This window comes from Camelus dromedarius, chromosome 6 (genome assembly GCF_036321535.1).
Source record: "Camelus dromedarius isolate mCamDro1 chromosome 6, mCamDro1.pat, whole genome shotgun sequence".
NCBI classification, from domain to species: Eukaryota; Metazoa; Chordata; class Mammalia; order Artiodactyla; family Camelidae; genus Camelus; species Camelus dromedarius.
Window position 1 is genome coordinate 63,974,222 of NC_087441.1, and position 18,339 is coordinate 63,992,560.

An 18,339-nucleotide genomic window follows, 5' to 3' on the forward strand; every position below is an offset into this window, starting at 1 on the left:
AGTTGAAAATCACAAATAGATTACAATTTACAAAAGTAGTTCCTACTTTTAAGGTTTACTACTAATGTGCGTTTAAATTAATAAATGTTTTCTTTTTTGTAAAAGTAATACATTCTTGAAAAACGTTATAACGACAGGAATGTACAAGAAGTGGTAGTCCCACATCTTGTCCCCTCTTCTGCCCTGCGGTCAGACTGTCCAGAGGTAGTCATTATTAACAGACTGACATGTGTACTTCAACAGTTTTTTTCCCCAAGTATTTATAGTTACATGTACATATACCCACAGGTATTTGTAAAAATAACAGAATGATGTGATTAGCATCCTTTTTCAACATGTGTACTTCACACAACAGTGTATCATGAGGATTGTTTCTTATTAGTGTAAATATGGATTGGACTCTATTAATGACCGGAGTTCCATTGTATAGCTGTTAAAGACAGGCTGCAGTGAAAATAATCTTTGCACATGTGTTTTAGTACTTTAGAAACAGGTCTTTCTAATCTTATACAGTATTGGAATTTGTGTATTTTAAACACTGATAATTGTCACTTCCAAAAAGTTATAAACATCCTTTCTCCATTAAAGACATTCTTGGTGCCCTACCCAGGTCCCTTTCCTCCGCTGGTTTCCTCGTTTCCCATTGATGAGAATGTTGCCTGCCAGTGACCCACAGCCCCCTCTTCTCCAGAGACTTCTCTGATCCTGACAGATGCTGCTTTGCCTAGGTGGTTTCCTGTCCTCAGCTATCCCCAACCCCTGCCCTGCTCAGCCCACTGCCACTGACTTGACCCTGGGCTACAAAACCTGCGGTCTCCTGTCTCCAGATGGGACAGGCTCTGTAGGTGAGATTCGTGCTCCAGCACTCCCTGTGAGATCAGGGTGAGTCCAGGTCTTTGCCTTGCTCCTTCCCTGCCTTAACCTCTCTCCCTCTCTCCCTCTCTCCTGAAAGCACGTGCATCAAATCACACAACACCCCTCCACGGGCACCAAATGCGAATACCTATTCCAAACCCCTCTTCTGAACTAGATGTTACCAGTCTTTTTGTATTTGCTAATCTGATAAGTGAAGAAGGGTGGCACAGAATTTTGCATTTCCTTATTACTAGTCTTAACATTTTCATATATTTATCTCTTATTTCTTCTGTTCAGTTCTGTTCATTTTCTTTGCCTGTATTTCTTGGGCTTTTTCCCCTCCTTATTGATTTTTAGGAGCTCTATCTATTATAAGTAGTAACTTTGTTATGTATGTAGTAAATATTTTCCCCTAATCACTTGTCTTTAAAAAAAAAAAAAAACAACTTTGGGGGCAGGGTATAACTCAGTGGTAGAGTGTATGCCTAGCATGCAAGAGGTCCTGGGTTCAATCCCCAGTACCTACATTAAGAAAATAAGTAAATAAACAAATCTAATTACCTCTCCCCACAAACAAATTAAAAATAAATAAAAATTTAAAAAAACTACAACATTGTAAAATGATTATAAATCAATAAAGGAATTTGACACATTGTAAAATGATTATAAATCAATAAAAAATTTAAAAAAAACTTTAAGTTGTCAGTGATGCTACCAAATGTTATACTTTGAAAGGCTTACCCTAGTTAAAAGTCATGTACATGATTCCTCTATATTTTTTTCTGGTGTTTTATGGTTTTGTCTTGTTTTTGTTTTTTGGGGTGGTGGTATGAGATATGGATGGATAGGGAGGTGATATTCTTATACTTGGACTTTTCTCTCCGTATCTTTAGCTATGGCTTTTAAATTCAGACAGTTTGGTGATTGAATCTTTGGAAAGTTCCACAAGTATCCAAAAATTCCCCCTGTTGGAAGACCTACCAAAGGCTGACTCCAGTTCTGCCTGGAATGCCATCAAGATCCTCTACCAGCCATACATCAAAAGCAGGAATGAAAAGTAAGTTGTGCTTTATTTTCTCATTCCACGTTATGGTTTAGTTTCTGTTGCCATATTGGTGTTAAGAAATTAATGAATTAAATGCGACTGTACCACCTCCCTGCTTCATGCTTTTAGGAATCATACTGCTACATGTTATGCTTTCAAAATAGGTTAAATTATTACAGATGACTCATGCTTATGTGCAGAAAGCTTGCTTTTACTGAAAACAATTGGTCTTTTTTGGTAATCTCAGCTGTTTGTGCATATGGCTGCAGTACTAAATCAGGCTTCAACATCTATGAATATTTACTGATAAACACTTCCCAGGCATTTGGGATACAGTAGTGAACAAAACAGAGTCCCTGCCTCCTGGGGTTGTTGTTCTAATAGAGGGAAGGAAGGCAGACCATAAAGAAAGCAGACAAAAAAATCAAAGACTGGTATGGCTCTTGCTGTAAGTCAGGTATTCATCTGAGGGCTTCCAGATCATTTTAAGCCTCACAACAACCCTGTGGAGTAGGTACACTTACCACCCCATTTAGAGACAAGGACACTGAGACACAGGTGTTAAATTACTCTAGTGAAATGTAAATAAAACAAGTTAAAGCAGTTGGGGAGTGGTCATAGGGGTATAGGAGGTTGTCATTTCATACTGAAAAGTCTAAGAATGTTCCTCGGATAAAATTACATGTAAGTGGAAAACTTGAAGGCAGTGAGGGAATCAGCTAGGTCTGAGGGAAGAGCATTCCCGGCAGAGGGAACAGAAAGTGTTCATACTTGAACAGATTGAAGTTTATACTTGTCCTGTACTATCTGATGGGTTTGATCAAATCTGTGCTAAGAATGGAAAGATCCCAGTCTTTTTCTGGGAAGTAAATTTAAAAAATTAAAAAATTATTGCTTGTCTTTTCTTTGAATTATGTAAACAGTACAAATCATAAAGTATTCAAACACTAGAGTCTTCCATAAAGTAAAATATGAAAGTTCTCCATCATGTCCCTCTCCAGGAAAAAAAAAAAAGCACCTTGGGTATTTTTCCACTTTTTTTTCCTTCTATTTTGCATCTTAACATAATTGGAATGATACATGTGCATTTTTTACACTTAAAAAAAAACAAAACAAAGAAACTCTGTGTCTTGGAGAATCTTTCCATGTCAGTGCTTGGCATTTTATGAAATGTGTGTACTTAAGTAATTTAACCATTTTTCTCTTGGTGGATATTTGGGTTATTACTTTTTTGCTGCTATAATTAGTATTGCACTATGTGTTGTTTTACATTTGTGATTATGTATACTTTTTTTATAAGAGGGATTACTAGAAATAGAATTACTAAGTCAAAGGGTATGACATAAAAAATTTTGAGAGATAATATCAAATTATTTTGTAAAAAGGCATTACAAACTTATACTCCTACTTAAAGTTTGTATAAATGCCTGTTTCCCTACACCCTCCCCTAAAATGTCACAAGATTTTTATCCACCTGATGGCAATCTAAATGAAAGATTCAATTGACAGTCTTTGTGTTTGACTGAGGCATGATCAGAGAATATGGTTTATGTATTTGATGGTTTGGGGACTTTGTTGAGGTGTCTTTGTGTGTACCTTTATATTTTTAGACTTATATAGTCAAGTTTATTAAAACCTTTTTAGTCATCTTTTTTATTTGAAATGTGGATTTTTTTGAGAGTATATGTTAAATCTCACTATGACTATAGAAAAGTCATTTTCTTCTGGTTTTGATTCCTCTTTTTGCATTATGTATTTTGAAGCTGTGTAATTAGGTACATAAAGGTTTGTGCCATAACAGCTTGACTAATTGCATATTTTATCAATAAAATTTTTCTCCTCTTTCATTTGATACTATTTTCCTTTAATTCTAATTTGCCTCGTGTTATTATTGGTATATTTACTTTCCTTTAAAAAAATTATTGATTTGTTGTATCTTTCCTTTATGTTCAGCTGTCCTGTGTTATTTTATCTTGGTATATGTCTTCTTAACATATACTTTGTAAGGTATGCTTGTAGAAGTCCGGATAGGGTTTATCTCTTAGGGGTGGGGAATGTAGTGGCTGGCGGTGGGTATGAGGGGGTTCCTGGGGTGTTGGCCACATTCTGTTTCTTGGTCCAGGATTTGATTACATGGGCTCATTGAGCTGAATACTAATGATATGTGTGCTTTTCTATATGTATATTATATGTCAAGAAAAAATTTTTTAAAGAGACCAGAAGACAAAAGAATAATATCTTCAAAGCACTGAAGAGAGAAAGTCAGCAAAATGTTTAAGTAGCATGGTAAAATAAAGACATTTTTCAATCAAAGAAATACATATACTTGGTAATTAACATGTAACTGAATGTTTTAAAACTCCCATGTGACAGTCTGTTTATTTTACTAGTGAACTTGGTTCACATTTGTGATTATTGATGTAGCTGAATTTAGTCTGCTACCTTTTACGTTGGTTGCCTTCTCTGTGCCATTTCTTTCCTGTGATGATTTGGAAGTAAAAAATACCTATTTTTGTATGATTTTTAGTGGTTAACGTTAAATTTTTAATACACATCCTTAAACATTTTTAAAGCTCTCATTATCTAGATTCAATTAGTATCCGTTCTCTTCACCAAAGCAAGAAATGCCTCCTATCAAGGTTTCACATTCACTCTCTTGCTCCCTCCCTAAGACACTCTCTCCCCTTTGTTGAGATCACTTGTGATTCTGATGATGGAGGTTATTTCTTCTTAAAAAAGTATCAAGCCAAAGCTCTACCCCATTTGCTTACCTCTTACCTACACTCCTGCATCATGACTGTAGAAGTTTTTGTATTTTTATTGTATGTCTATTTCCATAAAAGCATATAGGATTGTTTGATGTGTTTTAAAAATATTTACAAATAGTATTATACTGTAATTTTTCACAGTTTTTTTTTCTTATTATCCTTTGTTCCACTTATTTGATTTGATACAGTCTAATAGTTCTTTTAAACTTGGACTGTAGTCAGTCCTTGAATATCTGAAGATGTCTTATGCCTATTCTGTCTCTCCCAACACCCTGAGCATTTTCCCTTTATCTTTGGTTTTCTAAGATTTCATACAGATGTGTCTAAATGTAAGCGTTTATTCAAAATTTTCTCTTATGTCATAATCTGCTCTTGCCTTGCATGTGAAATATTCTCTCAATTTCTGGAAGAATAATAATTATACTTAAAGTCTCTGTTTTCTCTATTACCTCTTTTTCCTTGGATATTAACTCTTCTCTATTTGAAAAGAAATGCTGTGTTTGGAACTGCATTTCATGACGTTGCTTTCTCCAAACATTTGATGATTTTACTGGAATTCCTGCACGAGGATGTGAACTCCACACGAGCCATGACCTTGACCACCTTGCTCATTACTACATCTAGATGAGTGCTTGTAGAAGTGCTCCAAAGCGTGCAGTTTATGCTTACATTTAACAAAACATTTGTTCAGTGAATCGCACGTGGTTTTCCGCTTATCCTTGTATCTGATAGTTGCTGTTCTACGTATTAGTGACTACATAGCCTGCCTTTATGGGTTAGTGAACGAGAACTCAAAGGATATACTAGTTTGGATGTGCCAGGCTTTGGGGGGCAACTTTTGAGTGTTAAGAAAAAGGAAGTGGTTGTAGATTAAGTTATGGTGGTGAACCTTGTGTTTCTTATGAAGACTCTTTGCACTGCCTTATGAGGAGTGTTAACAGGGATTCAGTGCACCTTTCCCATCATTTCATGTATTTTAACAAATCCCTGTGACGCTGGAAATATAATGACTGTAGTCTGTTGTGTCCTGCTGTATGTATTAGTGGGCTTTTTTTTTTAAACTCCATATATCTTGGGGAAAAAATGACATCTAATAAATGAGTTTGATTATTTCAGTTTGCCTGCTTTATAGAACTCCTTTTGATCTGCTTTTCCCCCTGCTCCTGTTTGACTCTGTGTACCCCAAAAGTGGGAAAGAAATTTCACAGGTTGGGTAAGCATTCTATGACTTACTTTTATATTTCAGGGATGTTAGTTTCTTTCTTTTGGGGTATGACTGAACACACCATAGGCTCCCTGGCGTATTTTTGGCACATAGGGTGGTGTATTAACTATTTTAGTACAATTGGCTAGAATTTTTTTCTAGTGAAAGTGTGGATGGCCAGATGGCAGTCTAAAAGAGGAAGATAGCAAATGTAACTATGGTTTTATTTCCTTGAGCACATACAAAAAAATGGCATGTAGTATTTTTAGAATGTTCTTTTCTTTCTAGCAATAGACACACATGTCTCTTAACATTTTGAGATTTGTTTTTTTTTTTTTTTTAAGTCCCCCTCACCCCCCCCCCCCAGGGTTATCTTACAACTCACACTCTTTAGTTTGGATATCAGAGTTTAGGTCCTAAATATAAATTTTTTGGTTTGGGACTCTTTAAGTTCACTTCTGCAGTTTAATTCTGCTAATTCCTTAATTCACCTGTGACCTCATAGTCTCTAGATTGGGGGTAATTTTACCCCTCAGAGGACATTTGGTAATGTCTGGGGACATTTTTGGTTGTCACCACTTAAGGGACTATTCGCAGCTAGTAGGTGGAGCCAGGGGTGCTCTTTAACATCCTGTGAGTCACTACGACAAAGAATTATCTGGCCCCAAAGGCCAAAGGGCCAAAGTTGAGATACCCTGTTCTAGGTTATCTCCTGAAATTGGGCTGCGTCTACCTGTTCCTTCTGGGTGTCATAGCCCACAGTTTTCTTGGAATGATATTTATGTGAGCAAATAAGAGAAATTTTACTGTGGCATAAGTCAAAATTGCTATAATCCCACGTGTTAACTTTGTTAGCATGAACAGGATGAGTGGTAAAATATGGTGTAAACAGTGTTACACTGCTCTCTTTTTCTTCTAGGGAAACATGAAGAATCATGTACTTTATTAAACAATGATGAAGAATTTCATAGGTATCAAAGTCCTATGATCTTATATTTTTAAGAGATGAGATCTTAGGGGAATGTAATCATTAGTGAAAATAATTTTTTTAAAAGCTAAATTGAATTTTCTTTTGTATAAATTACATGAATCTTAATATTGGTAAGGCTTCTTTCCACCTTTTTCAGGAGATACAGTATCTGATTTAGGAATCTGGAGAATTTGAACTGAGATGAATTGTTCTGTGTTCTACTAGTAGTAGCGGCATTTTCTTGCCAGAGATACTGAGGGATGAAATGTGGATGATATGTCATATTTACCCCAAATTTTAGTAGAATTTAGAGATTAAATTTTATAAACTAATTAGGTTTCTCTCTGTTGGCTAAATTGGTAAATATTGGTTCTAAAAAGGAAGTGTTGTTTTTGCCTTAAGATAGTCATCATTATTGCTTTTTCTAATGAAATAAAAGCGCATAAATCACACCCATACACGTGTCATATGCAGAAAGTAGTACTTTCTGTTCGTGAAATAGTATTTTTCAAATCTTTTTTTCTCCTTTATTTTAGCAGGAAAATGGACATTTTGCTTAATTTTTCTTTAATGTGGTAAAAAAACCATATAGCATAAAATTTATCATCTCACCATTTTTAAGTGTACAATTCAGAAATGTTAAGTGCAGTTGACCCTTGAACAACATGAAGGTTAGGAACACCAACTCACTATGTTGAAAATCCACTTATAACTTATAGTGAGCCCTCTGTATTCGAGGCCCCTCTGTACCAGCATCCTTGGATTCAGCCCACCACGGATCATGTGGTACTGTGGTATTTAATATTAAAAAAAAAAACCTGCATGTAAATGGACCCATGCAGTTCAAACTCGTGTTGTTCAAGGGTCAACTGTATATTCACACTGTTGTGAAACAGATCTCCAGAACTTTCTCATCTTGCACATCTGACACTGTACCCATTTTCCCCTTCCTCCAGCCTGTGGTAACCACCGTACTGCTTTCTGTTTTTTATGGAGTTGATTGAATTAGTTTGCTGGGGCTGCCATAACAAAACAACACAGGCTGTATGACTAAAACAAAAGAAATGTATCTTCTCATAATTCTAGAGGCTAGAAGTCCAAGATGAAGCTGCCACCAGGATTAGTTTCTGGTGAGGCCTCTTTTCATGGCTTACAGATGGTTGCCATCTTGCTGTGTTTTCATGTGTCCTCTTGTCTGTGCACATGCAGAGAGAGAGAGAGAGCTCATGTCTCTTCCTCTAATAAGGACAGCGGTACTATCAGATTAGGGACGCATTCTTATGACCACATTTAACTTAAGTACTTCCTTAAAAGCCCTATCTCCAAATACAATCACTTTGGAAGTTAGAGCCCTAACTGTATTCACGTTCAACAAATGCATTTTGAGAGACCACAGTTCGATTCATAATATTGACTAATTAAGACTCTTAATGTAAGTGTAATCATACAATATTTGTCTTTTTGTGCCTGGCTTATTTCACGTAGCATAATGTCCTCAAGTTTCATCCATGTTGTAGCATGTACCGAGACTGCCTTCCTCTTTAAGGCTGAATTCTATTCCATTGTATGTATGTACTGCCTTTTGTTTATCCACTCACTCCTCGGTGAACATTTGGGTTGCTTCCACCTCTTGGGTATTATAAATAGTTCTGGTATGAACTTGGGTACAAATAGCTGGGGCCTTGCTTTTGATTCTTTTGGATGGATACCCAGAAGTGAAAATTGCTGGATCATATGATAGTTCTGTTTTCAGTTTGTTGAGGACCTTCCGTTACTGTTTTCCATGGTAGTTGCAGAATTTTACAGTCCCGCCAGCAGTGCGCAAGGGTTCTAATTTCTCTCCATATTCTCCAACACTTGTTATTTTCTGTTTTTATGTTTCATGGTAGCCATTCTAATGGATATGAGGTGGTATCTTACTATGGTTTTGATTTTCATTTCTCTGATGATTAGTGATTTTGAGCAGCTTTTTGTATATTTGTTGGCTGTTCATATATCTTCTTTGGAGAAATATCTGTTCTTTGCCCATTTTTTAATTTGGTTATTTGATTTTTTGTTGTTGAATTGTAGTAGTTCTTGATATATTCTGCTATTAACCCCTCTTCAGACATATGACCAATACTTTTTCTCATTCTGTAGGTTGCCTTTTTAATCTATTGATTATGTCTTTTGATGTACAAAGGTTTTAAGTTTTTTGATGTCACATCTAAGAAATCATTGCCAAACTGCTTAATTTTGAAGCTCTATATATGATATGGCAGAGACTGTCGTTGCCTGAAACACTGCCTTTTGGAGATAAAGTTGGAAGGTTTTGAGATTTAGAGGAATTTGTCTTTTTGATTAAAAAATAAATCAAATGTTAGTCTATGCTAATTTTATGTCTAATAGAACATCCAAGGCCTGTTATTTAACAATTGCATAAGCTGCTGAATTACTTCACATTATTTGGATAGTGTGTGAATATGATACTAGAATGAATAAATGAATAAACAAGTGAATGAATGAACTGATGTGTCACCAGCCCCTAAAGAGGACTTTATTAAACAGTCTCAGGCAAATGTCTTCTACTTCCCCACATAGTCGTTACATTGTCAGTGTACTCCAATTAGGGACATTGACTTTGCAGAGGAGGATAAACTTAAACTTCAGAGACAAATGCATAAGTCTTACATTTTTTAAGTGAGGAAACTGAGGGACAGTAAGAGAAATAACTCCAATTAGTTTGTTAGTTGGTGATGGAGCCAAAATTAGAGCCACGTTGTTGTGATTCCAAATTCAGTGCTTTTTCATTATGTCATGTAAGTCCTTCATAAAATTTTAGGCGATCTGAAAATGTCACTATAAATGTATATTCTTTCTCAAGAACTAGTCCCCTCGTAGTGTAGAATGTGTCAGCATTTTGATTACTACTCAAAATATACTGTGTGATATACTGTATTCAGTGAATATTTATGCATCTTAATATGTAACTTCAGTAACAGAAACTTCTGATTTATGGTATGTTCTTACCTGATCTTACAGATCAGAATTTAAGGATACAAATGTGATTTATTTTTTCGGAAGCCTTAGCTTCTTAGAACAGGCATCCATGGAAAGAAAGTTAATCTAAAAATACAGGAAAGTAATCAGATACCTCTAGGAAAATATAAATGCTTCTTCAGAAATCACTTTGCACATATTTATCTGCTAGTACCATACTATCACCAAGACTTATCCAACTAGAGACCATTCTTCATAATGAAGCAAGTTGAGCACACACTTCTTTGATCTGTAATTGGAAAAATTCCTCTTCTGAGTGGACTGTGTTAAGTACAGTGGCCTGAAGTCATACTTATTCTGTTTGGAGTTCCTGTACTGTCCACATATTTGTTTGTAATCACTGAAAAAGGTACAGGAAATAAGACCATGACATAAGACAAAAGTGAGTTTTTTTAATCCTAGAGAGTCCAATCAAGCAGGTTTCCTATGAAAAGCAGTTCATATCCTGGGATTGCTTTCTTGGGGGGAATCTGGTTTCCTTCTTCTGACGAAAGAGCATGAGACAAATGTAGTCCTGACCTGTGAGGGTAAAGGGGAGGCGGGGTGAATGGGACTGGATAAAGGAAGAAATGGGAATGTATATATGAAACTGCTTTTTCACTTTTCTGTGTTTACTAGTCATGTGTTAGGTATTTTTATGAGTCAGATCTGAAGTAGTTACCTTCAGCTTTCACATCCGAAGAGTTTGGGTCTCTCTTTTTCCTCTTTTTTTTTTTTAAATCTCCTACAATGTTTTATGTTGTATGCGATTCCACAACAAGAGAGCAAAGATTTCTACCAGAAAGGAAATGACAGTAAAGTTAAGGAAACATGGTAAATGTAACCCCAAAAGATTGTTTCAAAAAACCAAAATCTGCATGCATGCTGAGGGATAGGTTTTCATAGGAAACAGTATTCACTGGCTGAATCAAAGAAAATGGAAACTTAGGCAGTACTCGCCTCCACTCCATCCCGGTCCCAATAAAAGCTGAAAAGGTCTGGGCAGGGCAGCGTGTGTGTATTTGTGTGATGGGTTCTGGGAACTCAGTGGCTGCTGCTTATGGAGTGTCTTTGGGTCATAGAGGGGCTGGGCTGGGAAGGGGCAGTCATCTTCCCACAGAGATGCTCCCATTTGCTTGTTTAACATTAGGTTCTCCTCAAAAGCTTTTGTTTGAAGAAAAGGTTCCATCACTGATACAGAAATGTTTGACAGCTGTTCTCTGTGCTGTGCATTTCACCAGACTGTGTTTCACTGGGTCTTAGCAAAGCCACTGCTTAGAAAATGGATCATGTTGAGATCATTCTAATAATTAGAATGGCCTTCCTTTTATTTATCTGAAGTCTGCTTCCCAGAAACTCTTATCCAGAACTACCAAAAATTAATCTACTGATTCTTGAACAGGACAGCTCTTCAAATATTTACGTAGTCTGACACTCATTCCTAGATTTCCTCTTCTCCGAGCTAGACTCCGTCAGATGGAATGGCTTCAAGATTCCCTTCCCTTGTGCAGTCTCTTTTTTCACTTGATTCCCTTTCCTGTTCCCATCTTGAAGGACCTTGTTGTTTATCTGTTTTGGTAATGTGTATTTGTTAATCCCAAACTCCTAGTTTATCCCTTCCCCTCCTTTTTCCTCTTTGGTAACCATGAGTTTGTTTTCTATGTCTGTGAGTCAGTCTGTTTCTGTTTTGTAAATAAGTTCATTTGTATCGTTTAGATTCCAAATATAAGTGATATTTTGTGATATTTGTCTTTCTTTGCCTGATTTACTCAGTGTGATAATCTCTAGGTCTATCCATGTTGCTGCAAATGGCATTATTTCATTCTTCCCTATGACTGACTAGTATTCCATTGTGTGTATATATATATATACTACATCTTGATCTAGTCATTCATAGATTGACATTTAGATTGCTTCCATGTCTTAGCTATCAAGTAGGGCTGCTGTGAATGTTGGGGTGCATGAATCTTTTAGAATTGGAGATTTCTCCAGATACACGCCAAAGAGTGGGATTGCTGGATCATGTAGTAACTCTATTTTTAGTTTTAAGGAATCTCCCTACTGTTTTACATGGTGGCTGCACCAAATTACATTCCCACCAACAGTGTAGGAGGGTTCCCTTTTCTCCTCATCCTCTCTAGCATTTGTTTGTGGACTTTTGAATGATGGCCATTCTGACTGGTGTGAGATGATACCTCATTGTAGTTTTAATTTGCATTTCTCTAATAATTAGTGACATTGAGCATCTTTTCATATGCCTATTGGCCACCTGTATGTCTTCTCTGGAGAAATGTCTGTTTAGAGCTTCTGCCCATTTTTTGATTGGGTTTTTTTTTTTTTTTCTGTTATTGAGTTGTATGGGTTGTTTGCATATTCTGGAGTTAAGCCCTTGTCAGTCACATTATTTGCAAATATTTTCTCCCAGTCCGTAAGTTGTCTTTTCATTTTGTTTATGGTGGAAAGGAAGTACTTTGAGAAGAAGGGAGTGGTCAGATGCTGCTGAGAGGTCAGGTAAGATGTTGAATGTAGAATGTACTTTGGATTTAGATTACAGAGGTCATTAGTGACTTTAGCTGGGATTATTTTGTTGGGTGCTGAGGCTGGGAGCTGGATTGGGATGTGTGAGCTGTGAGTGAGAGGTGATGTAACAAAGACAAGTATGGATGAGGTTTCAAGGAGTTTGGCTTTGAAGGGAAGGAGAAATAGGAAGGGGATAGGGAGCTGATGAAAGGTAGGCAAGTTGGGGTCAGGCCTCCTCGAGCCTGTTTAAAAACCAACAGGGAGGATCCTGTTTAAGAAGAAGAAATTGACTGCACAGGAGAAGGAAGTGATGACTGATAAGCTAAGCGTCTGACAAGATAGGAGGGGCTGGTATCCCAAGCTCCAAGGGAGCAGCCAGCCTTTGGATGGTTCCCTTTCTGTGACAGGAGGGAAGGAGATGAGAATTAGAGAGGATAGAACAGGTTTGAATATTAGATTTTGGAAAGATGAGAGACTCATCTTCCAATGGTTTCTATTTTATCTGTAACACAAGAGTGAAAGGGCATGAGGGAAACAGGTGGGGGTCATGGGCAGTTGGAGGTTTGAGGAAAACGGAGATTAAAAACGGTCATTTGGAGAGCAGGCGAGGGGTTGGTAGGCATCTTCATTGCCGATTTGCAGTTTGCGATCATGAATCTATGGTGATAATGTTCCTTACTGTGTGACTTTCTCCAGCTTATCATCCACTTGAGTGTAAACTCAGAAAGTAGAGTTGGGTTCATCAGGGTTAAAGTTGTGTTGTCTCGATGGAAAGAGTGTTGTGTAATTCTTGTATTATTAAAATGATGGTCTACAGAATCTACGTGGCCTGTTTTAACGAAGATTGAAGGATGGAAAGTGGCCCGAGCTTCGAATCATTTACTGAGACTTTGTTGTGGTAGAGAAGAAATTTACTTTTAATTATATATTTAAAGCATCTTGAAGTGTTATTTTACAGAATACCAGGTGATTGATGGAAAATGAGCTCTTTAAAAAAGTATTAAGGCAGACTGTAGTGCTTTAAATGGAGCTTTAGCATGTATTTGAATATATGCTCTGAGTTAAATTCTTCTCAAGATTTTCTGTATGACTTTTGTAACCCCACTTTGCAAAGAAATGTATTGGCCTAATGTGGGAGAACAGGTGAACCTTTTCGATGCATAGTCCTCGGAGTCTGCCAGCGTTTTAGTTTGACATTTGTCATGTAAAGCAACTGCTGTGGTCCTGGTTGGTTCTGCTTTTGTTCTAGGCATTGGGGGTGAAAAATGAACCTTGGATTCTGAGGTCATCTGCAGTAGAAGGAAGAAGTCAGGTTCTTTCAGTATCTCTTGGTGCTTTTTATTTTTTTTTAATCTAGATGGCTGCAAGAGCCCTCCAGGTGCTTGCACCTCTGTTGAAAACCAAGATAAATTGCACATTCCATTATTGGCCTCCTGTTGCTAAGGCTGGATGCTTCTGTGACATCCACCATGACAGAAAGTGCTTGTCTCAGGGACCCAGGCAGGGCTGCAGGCCAAGGGCCTCCAGCAGTACTGCTGGTCTCCACGGGATGCCCTCGTGTCACTGGTCCACGTAAACTGCCAGAACCTTCCTCTGGCCATTTTCTCTCCTTTGTTAGAGGAAAATTCTCTCCCCACCTCATAATCATTACTTAATTCCCCAGATAAATGATAAAGCCATTCTGCTTGTAAAATAATTTCAGCATTCTAGGGTAAATCTCACATCTCCTTGGCCACCACCTGCAATTCCAGTCGCCCACCCCAATCAGTCACCACTGCATCCAGGTTGCTCTATATCTTGCCAGACTTTATCTAAACGCAGGCATATGTTTGTGTATGCCCCAGAAATATATGTAGAAATAGTTTGTGTGTTCTTTTTTCCTTTTTCTAATTGTAGAGTATGGTTCTGCAGTTTATTTTTTCTCTCAGTATTATACATTCCCACTGCATGTAGATATATCTCATTTTTTAAAACTACTGTCTGATATTCCATCATGTAGGTATTTTATGATTTCTTAAGCCATTCTGTTACAATTACTTAAAATCTTTCCCCGACACTAACAGTCCTGGAGTGAAGACCCTGTACATTCCTCCTTGTGCACTTCTGCAAGGGCTTCTTTAAAGTGAACAGAAAAAAGTAGAGTTGCTGCTCCTGGAATATATTTATTTTACATTTTTTAAAATAAACTTTTTATTGGAGTAGTTTTAGATTTATAGAATAGTTGCAAAGATAGTACAGATGGTTCTTGAATACATACCTTTCACGGGTTTTCAGTTTCCCCTGAGGTTATCTCACGTTTCCAGGACACCTTTGTCAAAACTAAGAAACCAACATTGGTTCATTGCTGTTAACCCAACTCTAGGCTTTATTCGCTTTCACCAGGTCTTCCACTAATGCCCTCTGTCTATCGCAGGATCCAGCCCATGATACCACGTTGCGTCGATTCATTGAATTTCCTTTATCTCCTCTGGTTTGTAGCAGACTTTCCCTGTTTTTCATGACCTTGACTATTTTGAGGAACACTGGTTAAACATGTTTTAGAATGTCTCTTAGTTTGGGTTTGTCTGGTGTTTTTCTTCTGATTAGACTGGGACTATAGGTTTTGAAAAGAATACCATTTCATCACATCATATTGGATGGTACGTGGAATCCACAGCCCTCACTGGCAGTTTTCACCTTGATCACTTGGCTGAGGTGATGTTGGCCAGGCTTCCTCACTGTGAAGTGACTGTTTTCTCCTTTCCATATTCTTTTCTTAGGAACGGAGTCACTAAGTCTATCCCACACTCTTAAGAGAAGGGGGCAGATAAGCTTCTCCTATAAGAATGTAGTATCTACACATATTGTTTGGAATTTTTACTAAAGGAAGAGTTGTATCTTTTCTTGTTTGTTTATTCAGTTATTTTTTATCTGATGGACTCATGTATATTTATGTCATACCTTGGGTTATAAACCAACACTATGTTATTTTTATTAATTTGAATATTCATAGTAGTTTCATCTGTAATATCCCCAAACTGGAAATGACTCAGATGTCTGTCAACAAGTGAATGGACAAGTAATAGCCATGCAGTGGAATACTACTGAGCAACGAAAAAGGAGTGAATTGCTGATCTGTGCAACAACATGGGAGTTTTTTTTTTCTATGTCAATCATTGTTTTTAATTCAAGTATAGTTGATTTCCAATATTATGTTAGTTTCAAGTATACAACATAGTGATCAGTATTTTTAAATATACTCCATTTAAAGTTATAAAATTGTGTTTCTTATGCTGTATAATATGTTATTTATTTGTTATTTATTTATTTTGTTGCTCAAATTGTTCCAGCTTTGGCCACTGGGAGCACTTTTAGGCTGGCTCCTATGTCCTTTAACATGCCCCCATACTTTGAATTTTTGATCACTTTTTCACTTCTTGATACTACAAAATGCTCCAGATTCATCTTATATTTTCCCCGCCACAGCCCTGGAATCAGTCAAAAAAGAAACCCTGGTTCTTTTTACTGGGGGACAGAAATGGCCATTACTACTGATATTTTAAATTTTGATAGATAATGCCCAGTTCTCCTAAGGGCTATTTTAATTGGTAGTTTTTACTTCTCATACCTGTTCCAATACTTCATAATGTTAGGTTTATTCATTTATTTATTCATTTTGGCCAATCTGATAGAATTGTATCTTTTTTAAATTAGTGTTTCCCTGTTTCCAGTGTGATTGAACATCTTTGTTCATATTTACTAGCCATTTGAGAATCTTCGGTGAATAACCTGTTCATGTTCCTTTGCCTACTTGATCTGGTGTCTGTGAGTCTGTGCATTTGTATGTCTTTGGTTTTAGGAGTTCTTATAGATTGTGAATATTCTTTATCTGTTGAAAATATTTTTTCCACCCTGTAGCTTACTTTTAAACTTGGTTTATGATGACTTGTGACACATAGAAGTTTAAATTTTGATCCAGTCAAAATTAAAATTGGAACTCACAGACATAGGAAACAAACTTATAATTACCAGGAGGAAAAGGAGCTGCGAGGGATAAATTGGGAGTTTGGGATTTGCAGATATTAACTGCTATATGTAAAAGAGATAAACAACAAGGTCCTACTGTATAACACAGGGAACTATACCTTGTAAGAACCTATATTGAAAAAGAGTTTGAAAAGGACTATATGTACATATGTATAACTGAATCATTATGCTGTGCCCCAGAAACTAACACAACATTGTAAATCAACTATACTTCAATTAAAAAATAATAAAATGGGAATTAGACAGCTTTCACCTTTGTATCACATTTAAGGAGATCTTCTTTCTAACACATCCATTTATGTTTTTACTGAAGTCTGCTGAAACTGCTGATCCAAAGATCTCAAGTGGTCACCTGGTAACCAAAATCGTTTGCTTTTCTTAATCTTTAAGAAGATTGAGATTCGACATTATTCACCATTTCTTCTTGGAGATGTTTGCCTTGACTCTCTCCTGGTTTCGTTCTGACCTCTTTGACCTCTTCCCTCTCCTCTTTTTTGACGTCTTCTCATCCTCCCTTGCCTCGTCTGCTTTGTCCTATGCCCTGCTAACAGTGTTCTCCCTGACTCTTTCTTCCCTTTTGTGAAGCTCATCTACTTTCATAGTAGAGACTCTGATTTCTGCTGGGTAAAAACTTCCAAGTCTACGTTCCCGGTCCTCCCTTTTACTTAAGTTCTTTGCTTCCATCTCCATCCTGTCCAGGTTGTCTCTGCCAGATATCCCACTGACTTCTCAAATTCAGTATGGCCAAGGTGGAAAAATCTCATTAACATTCCTGGTGAACATATGCTTCCTCTTATTTGTATCTCATTCAGTGGCATCATGATTATCCTAGTCAGCCAGGCTCCGATCGTAAAGTCAGCCTTAGATTGTTCCCTGCCCCACCATACCAAACTACTTATGAAGTCAGGTTCACTCTTCCTTCAAAATCTCCTTCATATCTGTTCTTTCTTTTCTCTTCGTAATTACCATCATCTAGTTCACAAGTTTGTTACTCTTCATATGGCGTTTATAAGTGTTTCCTCAACCTGTTGAAACCCTGGTCTAGCCTATATTTTGGAGCCCACCCAGTCATTCCAGTCATTTCACTCCCTTGCTTTCTTTTCCACACCCAGTCTTTACCTCCTTGGATCAGTATATAAGGTCTTCTGCAGCCTCGCTCCAATTCAGCACCCTCATCCAGCCTTCTCCTGTGCCTGTCATATGTTCTGTCATGTCCAATCAGAATGGAATTCTGGTGACGGGGTGGGTATAGCTCAGTGGTAGAGTGCATGCTTAGCATGCATGAGGTCCTGGGTTCAATCCCCCGTACCTCCGTTAAAATAAAACTAATTCCCCCTACCAAAAAAAAATGGAATTCTGCAATTTCTCAAATATTTATTCATCTGTGCAGATCATATATAGTTCATTGTGTTAGTAGTATATAACTACCCATGGGACTCTAAGCTTTCCATTTCAACCAATATTCATATTATTTTTATAATATTTCTATAAGAAAGGGATTGGTAATGAAATTGATGTCTTTGTTTCTAAGTATTCTTGTGTGAGTAAGGTCTTCATTAACAGATATATAAAATTGTTTTCTTCTGTTATCCATGGCTAATAAACTCTTCTCTACATCTTAGGGAATTAAATAAATATATAGAAACTTATTCTTGGTCCTTGGATTTTTGGATTTTTAAAAAGTCTTACTTCCTTAGCATCTGTTATTTCCATCACTTTTCTTTTAGCAGCATAAAATAATAATACCCTTACTGGTGAAGTGGCTTAACCTTACTAATTTTATCATACAGTTTGTTTTTAAATCAGTAAGGACAAAAGGGGGAGATTGGGAGGCACAGCTGACATTTTATATGCTAGGTTGTTCAAGTTAACTCTGAAAAATTTTTCAGGTATAGTTGAGTTTTCTGAATAGAAATGTCTCTAAGTTAAGTAA

The 18,339-nt window shown here is 36.9% G+C and overlaps 1 protein-coding gene across 4 annotated transcripts in view; it reads left to right on the forward strand.

Annotated features, from left to right (window-relative positions):
* The window catches only part of UBE3D (ubiquitin protein ligase E3D), a 266,630-nt gene that overhangs the window by 34,436 nt on the left and 213,855 nt on the right, over positions 1-18,339 (forward strand). For all 4 annotated transcript variants that reach the window (XM_031455976.2, XM_031455975.2, XM_031455974.2 and 1 more), the window contains exon 8: positions 1,749-1,912. In XM_031455976.2, the coding sequence (XP_031311836.1) occupies positions 1,749-1,912 (164 nt within the window). The remainder of the gene's footprint in view (positions 1-1,748; positions 1,913-18,339) is intronic.